This window comes from Budorcas taxicolor, chromosome 11, assembly GCF_023091745.1.
Source record: "Budorcas taxicolor isolate Tak-1 chromosome 11, Takin1.1, whole genome shotgun sequence".
Taxonomy (NCBI): domain Eukaryota; kingdom Metazoa; phylum Chordata; class Mammalia; order Artiodactyla; family Bovidae; genus Budorcas; species Budorcas taxicolor.
Window position 1 is genome coordinate 70,118,405 of NC_068920.1, and position 19,188 is coordinate 70,137,592.

Sequence of the window (19,188 nt, forward strand, 5' to 3'; positions counted from 1 at the left end):
TTCCCTGGCCCAATGTATCCCCTTACGGCAACGAGGGCAAAATCCTGGAGGTTTTTTTTTTAGCAGTTTTAATTTTTTCTGTGTGTTTTTTAGGACAATCTTTTTTTTTTAAAATGTGTCTTATCCCCATATGTAAAGCATCTTTCATTCCCCCTTTTAAAGGCAGCAGCCATTGTTTCAGCTAGCATTTGCATTTTTTGAGTTTCTGATCTTAAATTGTGACAACCCTTCAGATAGTCAATAATATTCCCAGTCTCATGAATTGGAGTGATAGCTCTTTGACATTCCTGATTGGCATTCTCATAAGCAAGCAGTTTTTCTATCTTCCTTTTGGCTCTTTCTCCGATAACACTATGGGAAATAGCAACTTTCAATATAGCTAAAAAAACAGCATAGGCTTCATTAGGTCCTTGGAATATTTTAGTGTCGCTGTCTTCAGGTTTTATTGACTTCTAACTTTCCAGGGGGAAATACGATGTTGGGGTTTACCCACATCCATAGGTTGGGCTCAAAATATGGACCATCTTTGTCAGAACTGGGTGGCTCAGTTCTTCGGAGTTTATATTTGGGAAGGTTTTGTCCGGCTAAGGGCAGGTATGACGTGGTAAAGGCTAGAAAGAACTCGTTTTCCATGTCTCAGTCTAGTAACTCATAAAGCTTTTGTTGTGAAGGAGAATGAGTAGAAAGTTTTTTCTTACAAATGTGAATGTGTGTTAAAGGCTTATCATTGTCATTTTAGAAAGTATTGTTAGCTTTAGTGTCAAAAAGAGCCTCAGAAGAGTCGTTGTTAGAGTCATTTTGTCCTTGAGTTGAGAGGACTTTCGGTTTGGCACCCGTTGTGAGAGGAGCAGCAGTTGGGGCAACTGGAGCAGTGCTGGTGGGAAAATTCTGAAATATTTTATGTTGTTCTAATTGGGCCTTTTGTAAAGTCTTATCATCTGATTCATATTCATGTAACAAGTGTTTTGACTGTTGTTGAATATCAGGGTGGCTAAAATTTTTTTGGAAAGGTAAAATCATGGCTTTAATGAGGGCCCATAAGGGCCAGAAATCTCTTGGAATATTTTTTTCCCCATCTTGCGGCTCGTTTAACATTCTCTCTAACCCGGTTCCAAATCTTGAAATCAAAATTGCTTTCATCAGGGAACCAGGGATTATGTTCAATTACCATTTGGAGACAAGCCTCTAATCACTGACGTGAAACCAAAAGTCCTTGAATTTTAAATAAATGATAAATAGAAAAGTGGTGGGGCTGCAATATCATACCTGCCAACCTAAAGGAAATCAATCCTGAATATTTGTTAGAGGACTGATGCTAAGGCTAAAGCTCCAATACTTTGGCCACCTGATGCAAAGAGCTGATTCATCAGAAAAGACCCTGATAATTAAAGGCAGGAGAAGGGGATGACAGAGGATGAGATGGTTGGATGGCATCACTGACTCAGTGGACATGAGTTTGAGCAAGCTCTGGGAGATGCTGAAGGACAGGGAAGCCTGGTGCGCAGCAGTCCATGGGGTCTCAAAGAGTCAGACATGACTGAGTGAACAACAGCAACGACAACAGCAACAAAAGCAAGAGAGTTATAGTGTTATCAGAATTGTTTCTCTACTTCCCTTTGATGTATTCCTCCACAGGTTAGCCTCAAGTTCATCAGCTTCACAACACCAGAGCCAGAACAAGGCAGTGTTTTTGGATGGCTCAAGTGGAAATGTCCTGGAAAGAATTCTGATTGGCCCAAATTTGAGCATGGGGTCATCTCTGAATCAATATCTATGACGGGGGACTGAGAAGCATTTAATTGGCCAACCTAGGTCACGTGACCTTTCCCTTTTGTGACTGGAGGCATTCTTTGTGGGAAAGAAGATTTGTTACTCAGCTTCTCTTTACTCCTCAGCTATGCCTGAGTTACCAGTACACATTAGTGGAGCTACCAGTACACATTAGTGGAAAACCAACTCTGCTTATAATTTTTGGTAAAATTAACACTTATTTTTACTTATTATGATTGTATAAATACTGACTTGCATAATGCACCATGATTGCTTTTCCTTTCTACAACTCTTTATTCTTGATAGAACCTTGGTATCCTCTCAAAATATTCAAACACATCCAGAATATTGATTGTTCTAAGGATTCCCTTGGAGAAGGCAATGGCAACTCACTCCAGTACTCTTGCCTGGAAAATCCTGTGGACAGGGGAGCCTGGTGGGCTGCAGTCCTTGGGGTCGCAAAGAGTCGGACACTACTGAGCAGCTTCACGTCCCTCACTTCACTTACTTCATACTTTATCACTGGAGAAGGAAATGGCAACCCACTCCAGTACTCTTGCCTGGAAAATCCCATGGGCCGGGGAGCCTGGTGGGCTGCAGTCCATGGGGTCGCAGAGAGTTGGACACGACCGAAGTGACTGAGCACGCACGCACTCAAGGATTCCCTTGGAGGCATTGTGTCCAGAGCCTGACCTAAGATACACCTGTCCCTCCCTGTACTGCTGCTTTCTTATTCTTTACAAGTCCCAGGTTTGTTGCATTCTGCATTTCATTTCGTCATGGTTATGATGTTTTTCTCTAGTCCACTTGAATATGTTAATTGTATGTTTTTTGATGGTTCTTTGGCTGCTCACACTGTTCCTGTTTACTTGGACTTTGTCTTTTCCTGTTTGTTTTGGTCTGTGTCATTCTGGCGATTCGGCTGGCCATCATAATCTGGGGTAGAGCTGCTAAACAGATGTTTGACAGCCTGGAGTTCTTGAATGATAGACTAAAGATGGGCAATTGGGTGGCAATTGGGGCCTTATCATTCTGTAGGAGATCTCCTAAATGGCAGAGTCTTTAAGTCCTCCAACCTCCTCTCTTGAGTGTATAATCTTCATTAGTGTTCTAGGAGTCAAGTAGTCAGAGGGCTGAGTGGCTAATGATCTTTAATTAAATCCTTTTTTACCCCCAGGGAAATCACTCCTTCTTGCTCTCAGTTATTCAAGGGCCTTCTGAGCTAACCTTTCCATCTTCTGGGGTAGGGGAACCATTCTAGGAGACTGAACTTAGGGGAGAGATCTGAGGATTTAACTTAGTCCTTATGAAGACTTTCAACCAACCTTCCTGTTTTCAGCTGCATCCTTTATCCTGGTCTTCAGATATATTGACAGCCTCCGACTCCCCTTTCCCTACTTTGAGAACAATTTTGTATAAGTTAAAGACTATGTAATACTTGATGGTTCAGTAAAGCATTTGTTAAAAACTGTCTTCTTCTGGTGTTTATTTCTCTTCTCATAATAGAAAATTTTCAAACAATAAAAATAGAAAAAATAACAGATAAAATTATTTAAATAGAAAAAATAATACGATGATCCTTTTGTACCTACAAAGCAGTTTCAATAATGCTTTTCAAAGGGCAGCATAACCATTTCAATTAGTGCTGTTGCTGTTTAGTCACTAAGTCATGTCTGATTCTTTTGTGACCCCTTGGACTGTAAATAGGAAAAGGAGTACATCAAGGCTGTATATTGTCACCCTGCTTATTTAACTTATATGCAGAGTACATCATGAGAAATGCTGGGCTGGAAGAAGCACAAGCTGGAATCAAGATTGCTGGGAGAAATATCAATAACCTCAGATATGCAGATGACACCACCCTTATGGCAGAAAGTGAAGAGGAACTAAAAAGCCTCTTGATAAAAGTGAAAGAGGAGAGTGAAAAAGTTGGCTTGAAGCTCAACATCCAGAAAACTAAGATCATGGCACCTGGTCCCATCACTTCATGGAAAATAGATGGGGAAACAGTGGAAACAGTGTCAGACTTCATTTTTGGGGGGCTCCAAAATCACTGCAGATGGTGATTGCAGCCATGAAATTAAAAGACACTTACTCCTTGGAAGAAAAGTTATGACCAACCTAGATAGCATATTCAAAAGCAGAGACATTACTTTACCAACAAAAGTCAAGGCTATGGTTTTTCCAGTGGTCATGTGTGGATGTGAGAGTTGGACTGTGAAGAAAGCTGAGCGCTGAAGAATTGATGCTTTTGAAGTGTGGTGTTGGAGAAGACTCTTGAGAGTCCCTTGGACTGCAAGGAGATCCAACCAGTCCATTCTGAAGGCGATCAGTCCTGGGTGTTCATTGGAAGGACTGATGCTAAAGCTGAAACTCCAATACTTTGGCCACCTCATGTGAAGAGTTGACTCATTGGAAAAGACTCTGATGCTGGGAGGGATTGGGAGCAGGAGAAGGGGACAACAGAGGATGAGATGGCTGGATGGCATCACTGACTCGATGGACATGAGTTTGAGTGAAGTCCGGGAGTTGGTGACGGACAGGGAGGCCTGGTGTGCTGCAATTCATGGGGTCGCAAAGAGTCGGACACGACTAAGCGACTGAACTGAACTGAACTGAACTTATACCCTGCCAGACTCCTCTGTCCATGGGATTTTGCAGGCAAGAATACTGGAGTGGGTAGCCATTTCCTTCTCCAGGGAATCTTTCCAACCAGGGATCAAACTCACATCTCCTGCATTGGCAGGCAGATTCTTTACCACTGAGCCACCAGAAAAGCCCTTTCAATTAATGGTTGCTGGTTAATTCAGGTTTTCTGATTTTTTTAAGTTATTTGATTATTTCCATTATTTTCCTAATCAAGCATCTATTTATTAGCCTTGTGGCTAAGAGCTTGGGTCTAGTTCCAGAAACTGTTTCAGAGAGTCTGGGTTTGAATCCCTGTTCCCCCATTTAAGCAGTTAATTAAGCTCTCTATACCTCACTTTCCTCATCTGTAAAATAGGAACAATAATGTTACTTATTTCATAGCAAAGATTCAAGTAATTCATATATGCAGAGCAGAGCATTTAAAACAGTGCCTAGCATATTGTAACAGTAGTTGCTATTATTATCTGAGTTAAATATATTGGCATGAAATTTTTCAAGGCATTCACTTATAATTTTTAAATTCTCTATTTTATTTGTAGTTACATCCCTTTTTCATTCCAAATTATGTTTACTTATGAATATTCTTCTTGATTAGTCTTGCATGATTTTCCTATTTTAATAATCTTTTCAAATAATTGCCTTTGGCTTTATTTACCATCTCTATGCTTGATTGTTTTCTATTCACAATTTTTGCTTTCATCTTTTATATTAACAATCTGCTTTCTTTTCTCTCTTATTCTTTTTGTAGGTTCTTTGGTTAAGTGCTTATCATGTTTATTTTCCTTCTACTCTGCTCTCTCCCTCTTTCTTTCCTTTCTTCCTTCTTTCTCACTCTAAGTATATTACAACCCACAAGTTTCAAGTTGTAATTGTTCACTTCTAAATATGAAATAATTTCCATTGTGATTTTCTATAAAATCCATCATTAGAGATTATTTTAGTTTCTGTATATATGTATATATAATACATTTATTATATATACATTTATAAATAAATGTTTATTTATATATATAGTCATTCTTCGGTATCTGTGGAGGATTTGTTTCAGGCTCCCTCCTCCATACCAAAATCTGTGATGCTTAAGTCCCTTATATGAAATAGCATAGTATTTGTATATAACCCATTTTGCTGTATGCTTTAAATCATCTCTAGATTACTTATAATACCTAACAATGTAAATACTAAGTAAAAAGTTATAAATACAATGTAAATATTATGTAAATAGTTGCTAATGCATGACAGATTCAAATTCATGATTTGTGGAATTCATGGATGCTGACTCCACAGATAATATGTAGTTTTTGGGGGGGGGGGTTGTTATCTTATTGATACTATAGAAGTATGATACAGATTCTTTAAAATTTACTAAAGCTTTCCCAAAACCTAGTTTATGTGTTCTCTTTGTGTGCTCTTTGTAAATATTCCATGTGTACTTGAAAAAGCACACCCCTTTTTCCAAGTACAGATGGAATATTCCCCAGCATATGCCTTCCCTGATAGTTCAGTTGGTAAAGAATCTGCCTGCAATGCAGGAGACCCTGGTTTGATTCCTGGGTTGGGAAGATCCCCTAGAAAAGGGAAAGGCTACCCACTCCAGTATTTTGACCTGGAGAATTCCATGGGCTGTATAGTCCATGGGATCACAAACAGTCAGACACAACTGAGTGACTTTCACTTTCCCTTTCCCCACCATACATGTATTTGAGGTTCCTCAATTTGTTTATATGTTCTTTTGTCTTAATTTTTTTCATTTGCACTAAGGTCTTCCGCTGTGAGTATGAATTTGACCATTTCTCCTTGAAATTCTACCTTTTTATGTTGTGTACATTTTGAGGTTGTGTTCATCTTTTACTTTATAGATATGAAGGTGGAGGAGGAAGAGGTTGGGGTAGGGAAGCTGGACCCCACTAACTACAGGAGGCGATGTCAGGACCAGGAAGGTAAGTAAGGTCGTAGTGAGAAATTGATGCAAATTCTCAGAGGGTCTAGACTTTCCTTGGATAGCTTTATAACAGCCCTTTCAGTTGGGGGAAACTACAGAGCTTGTCCCTTTCCCCTGATCCACCCACAGTGTCTACCCTAGATCTGGTGGGACTAGCTTTAACCATATCTTAAAGGGACCATGTGGTCAGACTGGAGACCGGTAACTTGGATTTTGCTAGGATTATGGCATAGCTTCCCCAATATAAAATCAAACTCAATTTTACAAGCTCTACAAATCATACTAAATGCCAAATATAAACATTTTATAGATTTTAAAAATAGCAGCTCAGTTAAAACCAATAAAAGAGGGTATTGAGTGGTGATATTTTTGTTGCTCCAGAATTTCTTACCCAGAGACTCTAAGTATCCTACATTCTACAGAAAAGCAGCCACAGAGTTTATAAAGAGGCACTACCACAACCTTTTTGGAAGGAGGTAGCAATCTTCCTATCCAGCTTGATGCTCCCTGAGCTGAGGAACGTGTAACACCACTCTGGGGCTGCTGATGGAGAAGAATGTGGTGAGAAGCTGGCACTCTCCTGAGCCAAACTACAAAATGCTCACAGGGAGAGAACAGGTCGTATGAGCAAAGAAAGAAGCCTTGGAGTGGGTTAGTGATTCCCTACAGTTCACCAGCTGAACAGCCACACTCTGATGGTTATAGTGGGAAAAAATAAGACAAGTTAGATCCAGGGCAAAAGCAAAATATGTCTCTGACAGCCATCTCCCCTGATTTTTTTAAAAAGGGTGCTCTTTGCATGGTTTTCATAATCATGTTCCCATTCACCATTCTATTCTGCCTTTTCAAAAACCATGCCTAGTTAGTAGAGAAAGAATTTTTATTCCTGCAGTATCGGTGAGAACACTGAGTCCCAGTGCGCATGGTCATACAGCAAGGGAAGAACAAGCCAGGGAGCACCCGGGGCAGCTAACACTGGGTAAAGGCCTTTCTGATACATCTGCTGCTTCCCATCTCCATTCCTGGCCTTAGGGCAGAGAAAACAATCTCATCATTGAAAGAATCAAGAATGCTAAACCTTTAGAGTAGAACTGCCTGCCTGCCTACCAAGTCACTTCAGTTGTGTCCGACTCTGTGCCACCCTTTGGACTATAGCCCACCAGTATCCTCTCTCCATGGGATACTCCAGGCAAGAATACTGGAGTGGGTTGCCATTTCCTTCTCTAGGGGATCTTTCCAACCCAGGGATCAAACCTGTGTCTCTTTGTCTCCTGCACTGGCAGGTGGGTTCTTTATCATCAGCGCCACCAAGAGTAGAACTGCTTACCTCTAAATATTGGTGTCCGTGGCTTACCTCAAATTCTAGCTTTGCTCAGGCTTAGGGTGGGGGACAGAAGGAAGGAAAAGCATGTCATTCTGATACTGGTTCACTAGGAAGTGAGGCTGCACTTCATAAAAATGTCTACCTCACATTTCTCATTAACCCCATTAACCCAAGGAAGACTGAGGATCCAGAAGAGCAAGCAAGGATGTGGTGGGGTGAGCTGGAATTCTAAAGAGATCTGGACACTAACATCCAGGTAACTTTACTCTCCAGTGCCTAGGACTGGACCAGCCAGAGCAGGCACACACAAATCTGCTTAGCAGAGTGGACACCCAACATGTCTCTAAAAGGTTTAGACATGCTTCTTCAAGGTCAGCTTCATGTGCTTTCACTGTGACATGTGCAGTCCATGATGCCCAAGCATCTGGTATGTCAGTTTCAGGAAATTGAATCAAGAGGTAGCCTCTCCTCCAGAAAAAAGCTACAAACAGCAACAACAGAAAAAAACAAAGTTAATGTAGAGCTTGATGTAAGAACACGAAGTCTAATTTCTCAGTCTGCCACAGTCTTTCAAATTTTAGTTGTTGGATTTCCCTGGTGGCTCAGAGTGTAAGGCGTCTGCCTGCAATGCGGGAGACCCGGGTTCGATGCCTGGGTTGGAAGATCCCCTGGAGAAGGAAATGACAACCCACTCCAGCACGCTTGCCTGGAGAATCCCGTGGACGGAGGAGCTTGGAAGGCTACAGTGCATGGGGTCGCAAAGAGTTGGACACAACTGAGTGACTTCACTTTCTTTCCTCCTTCGTTTCTTTCTTGGGCCTCAAAAATAGTCACAATGATCAGCTGCTGATCAATAGTCAGTTGCTGATCAGCCCTAGGGAAAATTTTTATCACAAATTAATCAATGTGATATGCCACATTAATGAAATGAAGAATAAAAATTATATGGTCATCTCAATAGATGCAGGAAAAGCATTTGACAAAATGTAACATCCATTCATGATTTTAAAAAAATCACTCAACAAACTGGGTATAGAGGGAATGTTTCTCAATATAATAAAGGCCATGTATGACAAGCGCATAGCTAACACCATAGGAAAGGAAAGGAAATTGAAGCCACTCAGTCACGTCCAGCTCTTTGCGACCCCATGGACTGTAGCATACCAGGCTCCTCCATCCATGGGATTTTCAAGGCAAGGGTACTGGAGTGGGTTGCCATTTCCTTCTCCAGAGGATATTCCTCATCGAGAGATTAAAACCAGGTCTCCCACATTGCAGGCAGACGCTTTACCATCTGAGCCACCAGGGAAGCAAAGCTGAAACTTTTCCTGTAGGATCAAGAATAAGACAAAGATGCTCACTCTTGCCACTTTTATTCAAAATAGTACTGGAAGTCCTAGCCAGAGCAATTAGACAAGAGAGAAACGATAGGAAGAAGAAATTTTAAAATTTGAAAGGGAGAAGTAAAACTGTCTCTATTTGTAGATGGCATGATATTATAAATAGAAAACCCCCCAAATTCTACCAAACTGTTAGAACTAAAAAAAATTAAGATTTCAGCATACAAAATCAATATACAAAAAATCAGTTGCATTTCTCTATACTAATAATGAACTGTCAGAAAGAGAAATTAAGAAAATAGTTCCATTTACAATTGTGTCAAAACCTAGAAATGAATTTAACCAATGAGATTAAAGATTTGTGCACTGAAAACTGTAAAACACTGATGGAAGAAATTTAAGACAACACAAATACATGGAAAGATATTCCATGCTCATGGGTTGGAAGAATGAATATTGCTAAAATGTCCATATTACCCAAAGCAATCTACAGATTCAGTGGAATCCCAAGCAAAATTTCAGTGACATTTTTCCCCACAGATATATTTTTTAAAAATCCACAAATTCATATGAAACTATAAAGGACCTTGAATAACCAACACAATCTTGAGCAAGAAGAACAAAGCTTGAAGATCACACTTCCTAATTTCAAACTATATTACAAAGTTTTAGTATTCAACATGATATTGGCATAAAACCAGACATATAGATCAATAAAGATCATTAGAGAGCCTGGAAGTAAGCCCACATATATAGTCAATTAATTTACAACAAAGGAGACAAAATATATGATGGGGAAAGATAGTCTCTTCAATAAATGATGTTGGGAAAACTAAACAGCTACACTTAAAAGAATGGAACAGGACCCCTATCTTAAAACATACAGGAAAGTCAACTCAAAATGGCTTGAAGACTTGAATGTAAAACATGATACCATAAAATTCTTATAAGAAAACATAAGGGGTGAACTCCTTGATGTCAGTTTCAGTGATAATTTTTTAAATTTGATATTAAAAGCAAAAGCAGCAGGATAAAAGATGAGTTAAACTACATCTAGCTAAAAAGCTTCTACATAGCAAAGGAAACTGTCAATAAAACAAAAAGTCAACCTATGGAATAGGAGAAAATATTTGCAAATCATATATCTGATAAAGGGTTAAGTTAATATATATAAAGATCTTATGAAACTCAATTACAAAAAAAAAAAAAAGACTACACCATTTTTAAAAAATGGGAAGAAGGACTTCCCTGGTGGTCCAGTGGTTAAGAGACTGCCTTGCAATGCAGGGGATACTGGTTTGATCCCTGGTCCAGGAAGATCCCACATGCCGTGGAGCAATTAAGCCTGTGCGCCACAACTATTGAGCCTGTACTACACAACAAGAGAAACCAGTGCAACGAGAAGCCCGCACACTGCAAAGAAGAGTAGCCCCTGCTCACTGCAAATAGAGAAAGCCTGTGTGCAGCAATGAAGACCCAGTGCAGCCAAAAATAACTAACTAACTAAATACTTTTTTTAAATGGGAAGAAGAACTGAATAGAATTCATTCCAAAGAAAACATACAAATGGTCAACAGGTACATGAACATACTCAACATCATTAATCATCAGGGAAATGCAAACTAAAACCACAAAGAGGTATCACCTCCCAACTGTTAGGATGGCTATCATCTAAGACAAGGGATAACAAATGCTGGCAAGGATATGGAGAAAAGGAAACCATTTTGCATCATTGGTAGGAATGCAAATTGGTGCAGACACTGTGGAGAACAGTATGGAGATTCCTCAAAAAATTAGTAACAGAAATACTGTATGATCCAGCAATTCTACTTCTGGATATATAGTCAAAGGAAATAAAGTCATTATCTTGAAAACGTATCTGTACTCTCATGTTCATTGGAGCATTATTTATAATAGTCAGTTCAGTTCAGTCACCCAGCCGTGTCCAACTCTTTGCGACCCCATGAATCGCAGCATGCCAGGGCTCCCCGTCCATCACCATCTCCCGGAGTTCACTCAGACTCACGTCCATTGAGTCCGTGATGCCATCCAGCCATCTCATCCTTGGTCTTCCCCTTCTCCTCCTGCCCCCAATCCCTCCCAGCATCAGAGTCTTTTCCAATGAGTCAACTCTTCACATGAGGTGGCCAAAGTACTGGAGTTTCAGCTTTAGCGTCATTCCTTCCAAAGAAATTCCAGGGCTGATCTCCTTCAGAATGGACTGGTTGGATCTCCTTGCAGTCCAAGGGACTCTCAAGAGTCTTCTCCAACACCACACTTCAAAAGCATCAATTCTTCGGCGCTCAGCCTTCTTCACAGTCCAACTCACATCCATACATGACCACAGGAAAAACCATAGCCTTGACTAGACGGACCTTAGTTGGCAAAGTAATGTCTCTGCTTTGAATATACTATCTAGGTTGGTCATAACTTTTCTTCCAAGGAGTAAGTGTCTTTTAATTTCATGGCTGCAATCACCATCTGCAGTGATTTTGGAGCCCCAAAAAATAAAGTCTGACACTGTTTCCACTGTTTCCCCATCTATTTCCCATGGAGTGATGGGACCAAATGCCATGATCTTCGTTTTCTGAATGTTGAGCTTTAAGCCAACTTTTTCACTCTCTTCTTTCACTTTCATCAACAGGCTTTTCAGTTCCTCTTCACTTTCTACCATAAGATTGGTGTCATCTGAATATCTGAGGTTATTGATATTTCTCCCAGAAATCTTGATTCCAGCTTGAGTTTCTTCCAGTCCAGCGTTTCTCATGATGTACTCTGCATATAAGTTAAATAAGCAAGGTGACAATATACAGCCTTGATGTACTCCTTTTCCTATTTGGAACCAGTCTGTTGTTCCATGTCCAATTCTAACTGTTGCTTCCTGACCAGCATACAGATTTCTCAAGAGGCAGGTCAGGTGGTCTGGGATTCCCATCTCTTTCAGAATTTTCCACACTTTATTGTGATCCACACAGTCAAAGGCTTTGGCATAGTCAATAAAGCAGAAAGATGTTTTTCTGGAACTCTCTTGCTTTTTTGATGATCCAGCAGATGTTGGCAATTTGATCTCTGGTTCCTCTGCCTTTTCTAAAACCAGCTTGAACATCAGGGAGTTCATGGTTCACATATTGCTGAAGCCTGGCTTGGAGAATTTTGAGCATTACTTTACTAGCGTGTGAGATGAGTGCAATTGTGGGGTAGTTTGAGCATTCTTTGGCATTGCCTTTCTTTGGGATTGGAATGAAAACTGACCTTTTCCAGTCCTGTGGCCACTGCTGAGTTTTCCAAATTTGCTGGCCTATTGAGTGCAGCACTTTCACAGCATCATCTTTCAGGATTTGAAATAGCTCAACTGGAATTCCATCACCTCCACTTGCTTTGTTCGTAGTGATGCTTTCTAAGGCCCACTTGACTTCACATTCCAGGATGTCTGGCTGTAGATGAGTGATCACACCATCATGATTATCTGGATTGTGAAGATCTATTTTGTACAGTTCTTCTGTGTATTCTTGCCACCTCTTCTTAATATCTTCTGCTTCTGTTAGGTCCATACAATTTCTGTCTTTTATCGAGTCCATCTTTGCATGAAATATTCCCTTGGTATCTCTAATTTTCTTGAAGAGATCTCTAGTCTTTCCCATTCTGTTGTTTTCCTCTATTTCTTTGCATTGATCACTGAGGAAGGCTTTCTTATCTCTCCTTGCTATTCTTTGGAACTCTGCATTCAGATGCTCATATCTTTCTTTTTCTCCTTTGCTTTTTGCCTTTCTTCTTTTCGCAGCTATTTGTAAGGCCTCCCCAGACAGCCATTTTGCTTTTTTGCATTTCCTTTCCATGGGGATGGTCTTGATCCCTGTCTCCTGTACAATGTCATGAACCTCCGTCCATAGTTCATCAGGCACTCTATCTTTCAGATCTAGGCCCTTAAATCTATTCCTCACTTCCACTGTATAATCATAAGGGATTTGATTGAGGTCATACTTGAATGGTCTAGCGGTTTTCCCTACTTTCTTCAATTTGAGTCTTAATTTGGTAATAAGGAGTTCATGATCTGAGCCACAGTCAGCTCCTAGTCTTGTTTTTGTTGACTGTATAGAGCTTCTCCATCTTTGGCTGCAAAGAATATAATCAATCTGATTTCAGTGTTGACCATCTGGTGATGTCCATGTGTAGAGTCTTCTCTTGTGTTGTTGGAAGAGGGTGTTTGCTATGACCAGTGCATTTTCTTGGCAAAACTCTATTAGTCTTTGCCCTGCTTCATTCCGCATTCCAAGGCCAAATTTGCCTGTTACTCCAGGTGTTTCTTGACTTCCTACTTTTGCATTCCAGTTCCCTATAATGAAAAGGACATCTTTTTTGGGTGTTAGTTCTAAAAAGTCTTGTAGGTCTTCATAGAACCGTTCAAGTTCAGCTTCTTCAGCGTTACTGGTTGGGGCATAGACTTGGACAACTGTGATATTGAATGGTTTGCCTTGGAGACAAACAGAGATCATTCTGTTGTTTTTGAGACTGCATCCAAGTACTGCATTTCGGACTCTTTTGTTGACCATGATGGCTACTCCATTTCTTCTATGGGATTCCTGCCCACAGTAGTAGATATAATGGTCATCTGAGTTAAATTCACCCATTCCAGTCCATTTTAGTTCGCTGATTCCTAGAATGTCGACATTCACCCTTGCCATCTCTTGTTTGACCACTTCCAATTTGCCTTGATTCATGGACCTGACATTCCAGGTTCCTATGCAATATTGCTCTTTACAGCATCGGACCTTGCTTCTATCACCAGTCACATCCACAACTAGGTATTGTTTTTGCTTTGGCTCCATCCCTTCAGTCTTTCTGGAGTTATTTCTCCACTGATCTCCAGTAGCATATTGGGCACCTACTGACCTGGGGAGTTTCTCTTTCAGCATCCTATCATTTTGCCTTTTCATTCTGTTCATGGGGTTCTCAAGGCAAGAATACTGAAGTGGCTTTCCATTCCCTTCTCCAGTGGACCACATTCTGTCAGACCTCTCCACCATGACCCGCCCGTCTTGGGTTACCCCGCGGGCATGGCTTGGTTTCATTGAGTTAGATAAGGCTGTGGTCCTAGTGTGATTAGATTGACTAGTTTTCTGTGATTATGGTTTCAGTGTGTCTGCCCTCTGATGCTTTCTTGAAACACCTACCATCCTACTTGGGTTTCTCTTACCTTGGGCATGGGGTATCTCTTCACGGCTGCTCCAGCAAAGCACAGCCACTGCTCCTTACCTTGGATGAGGGGTATCTCCTTACCGCCGCCTTTCCTGACCTTCAACGTGGGATAGCTCCTCTAGGCCCTCCTGCGCCCGGGCAGCCACCTGCTCCTCGGGTTGCTCCTCCCGGCCGCCGCCCCTGGCCTCGGGTGCGGGGTGGCTTCTCCCAAATAGCTTGTGTCCATCAGCCACTGAATGTTTAAAGAAAATGTGATATACACATGAATATTATTCAGCTATTAAGAAAGGAAGAAATGTTGTCATTTGCAACATGAATGGAGCTGGAAAGCATTATGCTATGTGAAATAAGTCAGAGAGACAGATACTCTTGATTTCACTTACATATGGAATCTAAAAATCCAAAGACATAGAGACAGAGAACAGGTTGGGGGTTACCAGAGGCTGGGGGTGGAAGGTGGGGAATTGGGTGAAGGCGGTCAGAAGGCACAAACTTTTAGTTATGATACCTGAATGTAATGTACAGTATGGTGGCTATAGTTAATAATACCATATTATATGCTTGAAAGTTGCTAAGAGACTACATTTTGAAAGTTTTCATCACAAGAAAAAACTTCATATCTTTGTGTGGTGATGGATGTTGACTGAACTTATTGTTGTGGTTGTCATTTTGCAGATATACATATATCAAATCATTATATTATATGCCTTAAATTAATATAATATTATATGTCAACCATATCCAAATTTAAAAATAATAATAGGGAAAATTGTGGAGGTGGCACTATGGTTGAACTTAAGTACATGGAACTTAATGTACTATCTGCTCAATTATTCTGTAAATCTAAAATTGTACTAAATGAAAGTGAAAGTGAAGTTGCTCAGTCATGCCCCACTCTTTGGGACCCCATGGACTGTAGCCTACCAGGTTCCTCCATCCATGGGATTCTCCAGGTAAGCATACTGGAGTGGGTTGCCATTTCCTTCTCCAGGGGATCTTCCCAACCCAGGGATCGAACCTGGGTCTCCCGCATTGCAGGCAGACGCTTTAACCTCTGCACCACCAGGGAACCCAACAACTAAAATTTTAAAATTGCACTAAAAAGCTATTAATAATTTTAAAAATTGTTGACCAACTCAAGATAATATAGATGAGAAACCAATAGTAGGAGGTCTTTCTGGAGAGCTGAGGGGATTCTAGTTGCCTCCTTGAGCACAGATTTAGTGGTGGCTTCTTAGAGGAATTTGGAATTAGGGTCCTTGCTAGCTCTTGAAAATTCTAGCTTACAAAATCATTTTTGAGAAATCCTTAATAACTCGCTTCTCTGATAAGTAGTAGTTCACATGGTCCTCGGTTGTTAGTAAAAATGGCCTTGATGGAAATGCATATGATTTTCCTATTAACAATCAAAGCTGAGACTTGGCATTTTGGACTAAATACGTGACCTTCTAAAGGCCTCTCTCCTGGCCCATGTGTCATAAATCATATGTAGTTATTGCTGCTCTGGACTAGCAAGAATGGGGAGATGGGAATTCTGTTCATTCTGAAAGAATTCTAACTATAGTCCCAAAGGTCCCCCTTCCAGCAACTGCTGAGTTGGTTCAGAATTGCAATTCTGTCAAGCCCAGTGGCCCCGTCCAGGAATCCCATGTCTTCTGATCTTTTCCGGTGGTCTCAGATCTCTGTAACTGGAGGATATTAAGAAGAAATGCCAGCTTTCAGCCACTTTGCCTACCCTCTCTTTTATTCTGTGCCCACAGACTGCCGTTCCATTCACATCGGGCTTTCCGTTCCCAGTTACCCTCACAGGAAAAGAGACCAGAAGGGACATCTTCCAGGCCTGCAAACGGCCCGCTGGGGCTTGCGGCCAGACAAGCCTCAGCAGGGGCTGGCCAGTGCGGGCAGCGGTGTGGACCGTGTCAGCAAGACGCGTGAGTTTGGGGAACATTCTGGGAGCCATCGGCTGGGGGGTCCAGACAGGGCAGGGCAGGGGAGTGGGGGGACTCTCAAGAGAATGTGAGGAATGCCCCTTGTGGCTCAGGCCTCTTAGGCCCCTCTGCTCTGCTGCCACAGCAGACCAACCCTTGCTCAGAGAATCCCTTCAGGCAGGCTGAGCCCCTGTCATCTCTGGTAACTTTGAGACCTCTGCTCTGCCGCATTCCACCTTGATTTCATGGTTTAATTCTCAGAATTATTTCCTGTTTCTAAATTCCTAAGGGCAAATTTCCAGCCGCCCTAAGAACCGATAACAAACGTGACTGGTGTGAGGTGTTGTGCTCAGCATATCGAATTCTTGGTTGCATTACCTCCACCCTCTCTCTTCAGCGGAGCTTGAAGGAATGGTCTGGAATTGCCTGGACACTCTGCATCAGTTTCCAGAGTCCTGGAGGCTTTCTCCCAGGTCAGCAGAGCCCCTGAAGCATGCCTCTGCTGCTGCAGGAATCAGTTCTGGGCTTGTTAAAAAGCAGTCTTTTGTTCTTTCCTGTGGAAAGAAAAATATCAGTCTTGAGAGGAGTGAAAAGACTAGAGCGCAGCTGCTGTGACATTTTATCCCTTAGCGTCTTTCCTGTTTCTAGGGATATGATTTCACCTGCAGCACATCCCAAATCTGTGAAATAAATAGCATCTAACTGGTTTCTACTATACATTTCCATGGTCTTGAAGAAAGCAAAATGAGCTATCTTACCATCTGAACCTTCAAAGGAATGTCAGGCAGTAGCAGCCTCTTAACATTCCTGTAGCAGACTGTGACATACACACTGGCAAAGGCCATCTGAGTCACCCCCATCCCAGCACTGCCCTGAACAACTGCGGTTATTGGCACCAAGTCTACCAAGGCCTATGACTTCTCCTGTGCCTATGTGGGAGAGGAATTAATGGGGAGTCCTTTGGCAGTGTCTAGTGTAAGAAATGAGCTCTGATACACACGTACACACAAACATGCATACACAGGCATGTGCACACATACCTATTTGGGGGTTGGCTTTTCTGCGACCCAAAGGAGGGCAAGCCTGACAGGGAGGCCTGCTCCCCAGGTTGGGTCTGGAGGCCTCCCACTCACTCTCTGGAGCGTTCCCCTGTCACCCCACCACATTCAGGGATGCAGTCACCCTTTACAAGTGGAGTCTGCTGGGTCCTTCCTCAGTCAGGAAAGAGGAAAGTGGGTTAGAGCTGGTACTCACTGCAAATGATATTTATTGATGTGACGCGGTACTTCACAGAAGTGGCCATGAATGGTGGATTTTGTGTTGTTTGGGTGGTTTCTGGTTGAGTTAAGGGGACACTGGTTTTAACTGGAAACCAAAGGGGAGAGAAAGGAGAATCCTTTGGTACATTTGCACACTCAGTCCATCCCTTTACAGCCTGCCGTCCTCACACGCGGCACGCGGCATGGCTGTGGAACAGGGGAGACAGTGGGAAGGCACAGGAAGACAGGGAATTCCAGGGCACGTCTTTCCACCTTGGGTAAAGTGCGAACTTCCTTTAAAGGGAAAATAACTTATTGGAGACTCATGAAAGTGCATTTGTATATTTGTAGAGCCCCAAGGGAACATAAAATCCCAGTTTAAGAAATAATGTATGAATTCATTAAGGCTTTTTTCCATAACATATCTTATAATTTTGAATTATAAGTTTTATCCTTATAGCTAATAAAATAAATCTTTTAAAGATTATCTTCAAAATGGAAACACGAACTTTAACAATTCTGATAGAACCCACCTACCTCTAAGAATAATTTCCAGGCCCCAGTTACAGACATTCTTGATTTGAGGGAGCCACAAAGCCTGCAAGCCAAGTCAGCAATCACAGTGAGTTTTCACCCATGGCAGCTGAACTTGTTCCAGCCATTCTGTTAGGGGTGGTAGAGGTCCACCCCTCTGTCCTGCACTTGTTCCAAATCAGAGGGGGCATTGTGTGTGTGATGCAAATATAAACCCTACTCTATGGGATCCCCGGGTCAGTGACAGTGACCTGGGGAAAGGAAAACAAACCAGTGCCCAAATCATTGCACGGCTTCATCTAGGTGACCGCCTGAATCTGCCACTTTGCTTTGCTGCAGGGCAACTGACCAGATATGTTTTTCCTCTCTGAGTGCCTCGTCTATTCTGTGAATCCATTCGGACAGCCCAGGCAGGCATTTCAGCTGGCCACAAAGTCCAAGAGGACCTAGCTTTACAGAAGAGAGGAACTGTGCAGAATGGGGTCAGGGGGTGGGCCAGGCACGGTGGCTAGACATAGCTAGGCCTGCGAGTAAAGCAGGCTGTGTAGTTGAAGGATTGACAGGTGCCTCCTTCAGTTCCTGCCTCACAAACAACAACAGGAATCCAGCAAGATGATGTGTGTGAAAGAGATGTAGGCCATGACATGGCATTTCATTACAATTTTGTTTACTAAATGTGTCACATTAATAAACAGGAGATATTATTATCCTCATCTTCAGATTGGGAAGTCAAGTTTCAAAGAGATGTAGTGTGGCACAACAGGAATCAGTGAAGCTAAAAGTTGAAAACATCAGTAGACTCCAAAACCCTTGTGTGTCTCTTCCACTACGCTTCTGCCCTTTGTAAGTCATCACCAGTCAGTCATGACCAGTTGGACATGGGCTAAGAATTATATTTTTTCAAGCAGCCAAACTACCTTATGATGAAAGGGATAGGTAGATAGTACATATCCCAGAATATAATATGCCATAGCATAGGGTTATTTGCCCCACCTCCACCCCTTCCTCCAATATGAATATCATTTTGGCCACCCCTTCCTCCAGTTTTGACTCTAGAAGAACGTATACAGGGAATAGAACCATCAAGCTGTGTTGAGAATCAGTAAAAGCCATGCTTCCTTCCCTTGAAAGAATGCATTCTCTGGCTCTGAGAGCCTCTGGAGAAGCTATTAGGAGAAAGGGGGTGAAGAGCAGCTATAGAAATATGACTGCTCTTTGGCTTTTCTTGGCTGGTGCTAAGAACTGG

At 41.9% G+C, this 19,188-nt stretch overlaps 1 protein-coding gene across 1 annotated transcript in view; it reads left to right on the plus strand.

The window, feature by feature from the left end:
• The first annotated feature begins 6,280 nt into the window (after nt 1–6,280).
• SLC4A5 (solute carrier family 4 member 5) overlaps nt 6,281–19,188 on the plus strand; it is a 99,348-nt gene continuing 86,440 nt past the window's right edge. The window contains exons 1-2 of the mRNA XM_052649529.1: nt 6,281–6,359; nt 15,982–16,152. Coding sequence (XP_052505489.1) covers nt 6,281–6,359; nt 15,982–16,152 — 250 coding nt within the window. The remainder of the gene's footprint in view (nt 6,360–15,981; nt 16,153–19,188) is intronic.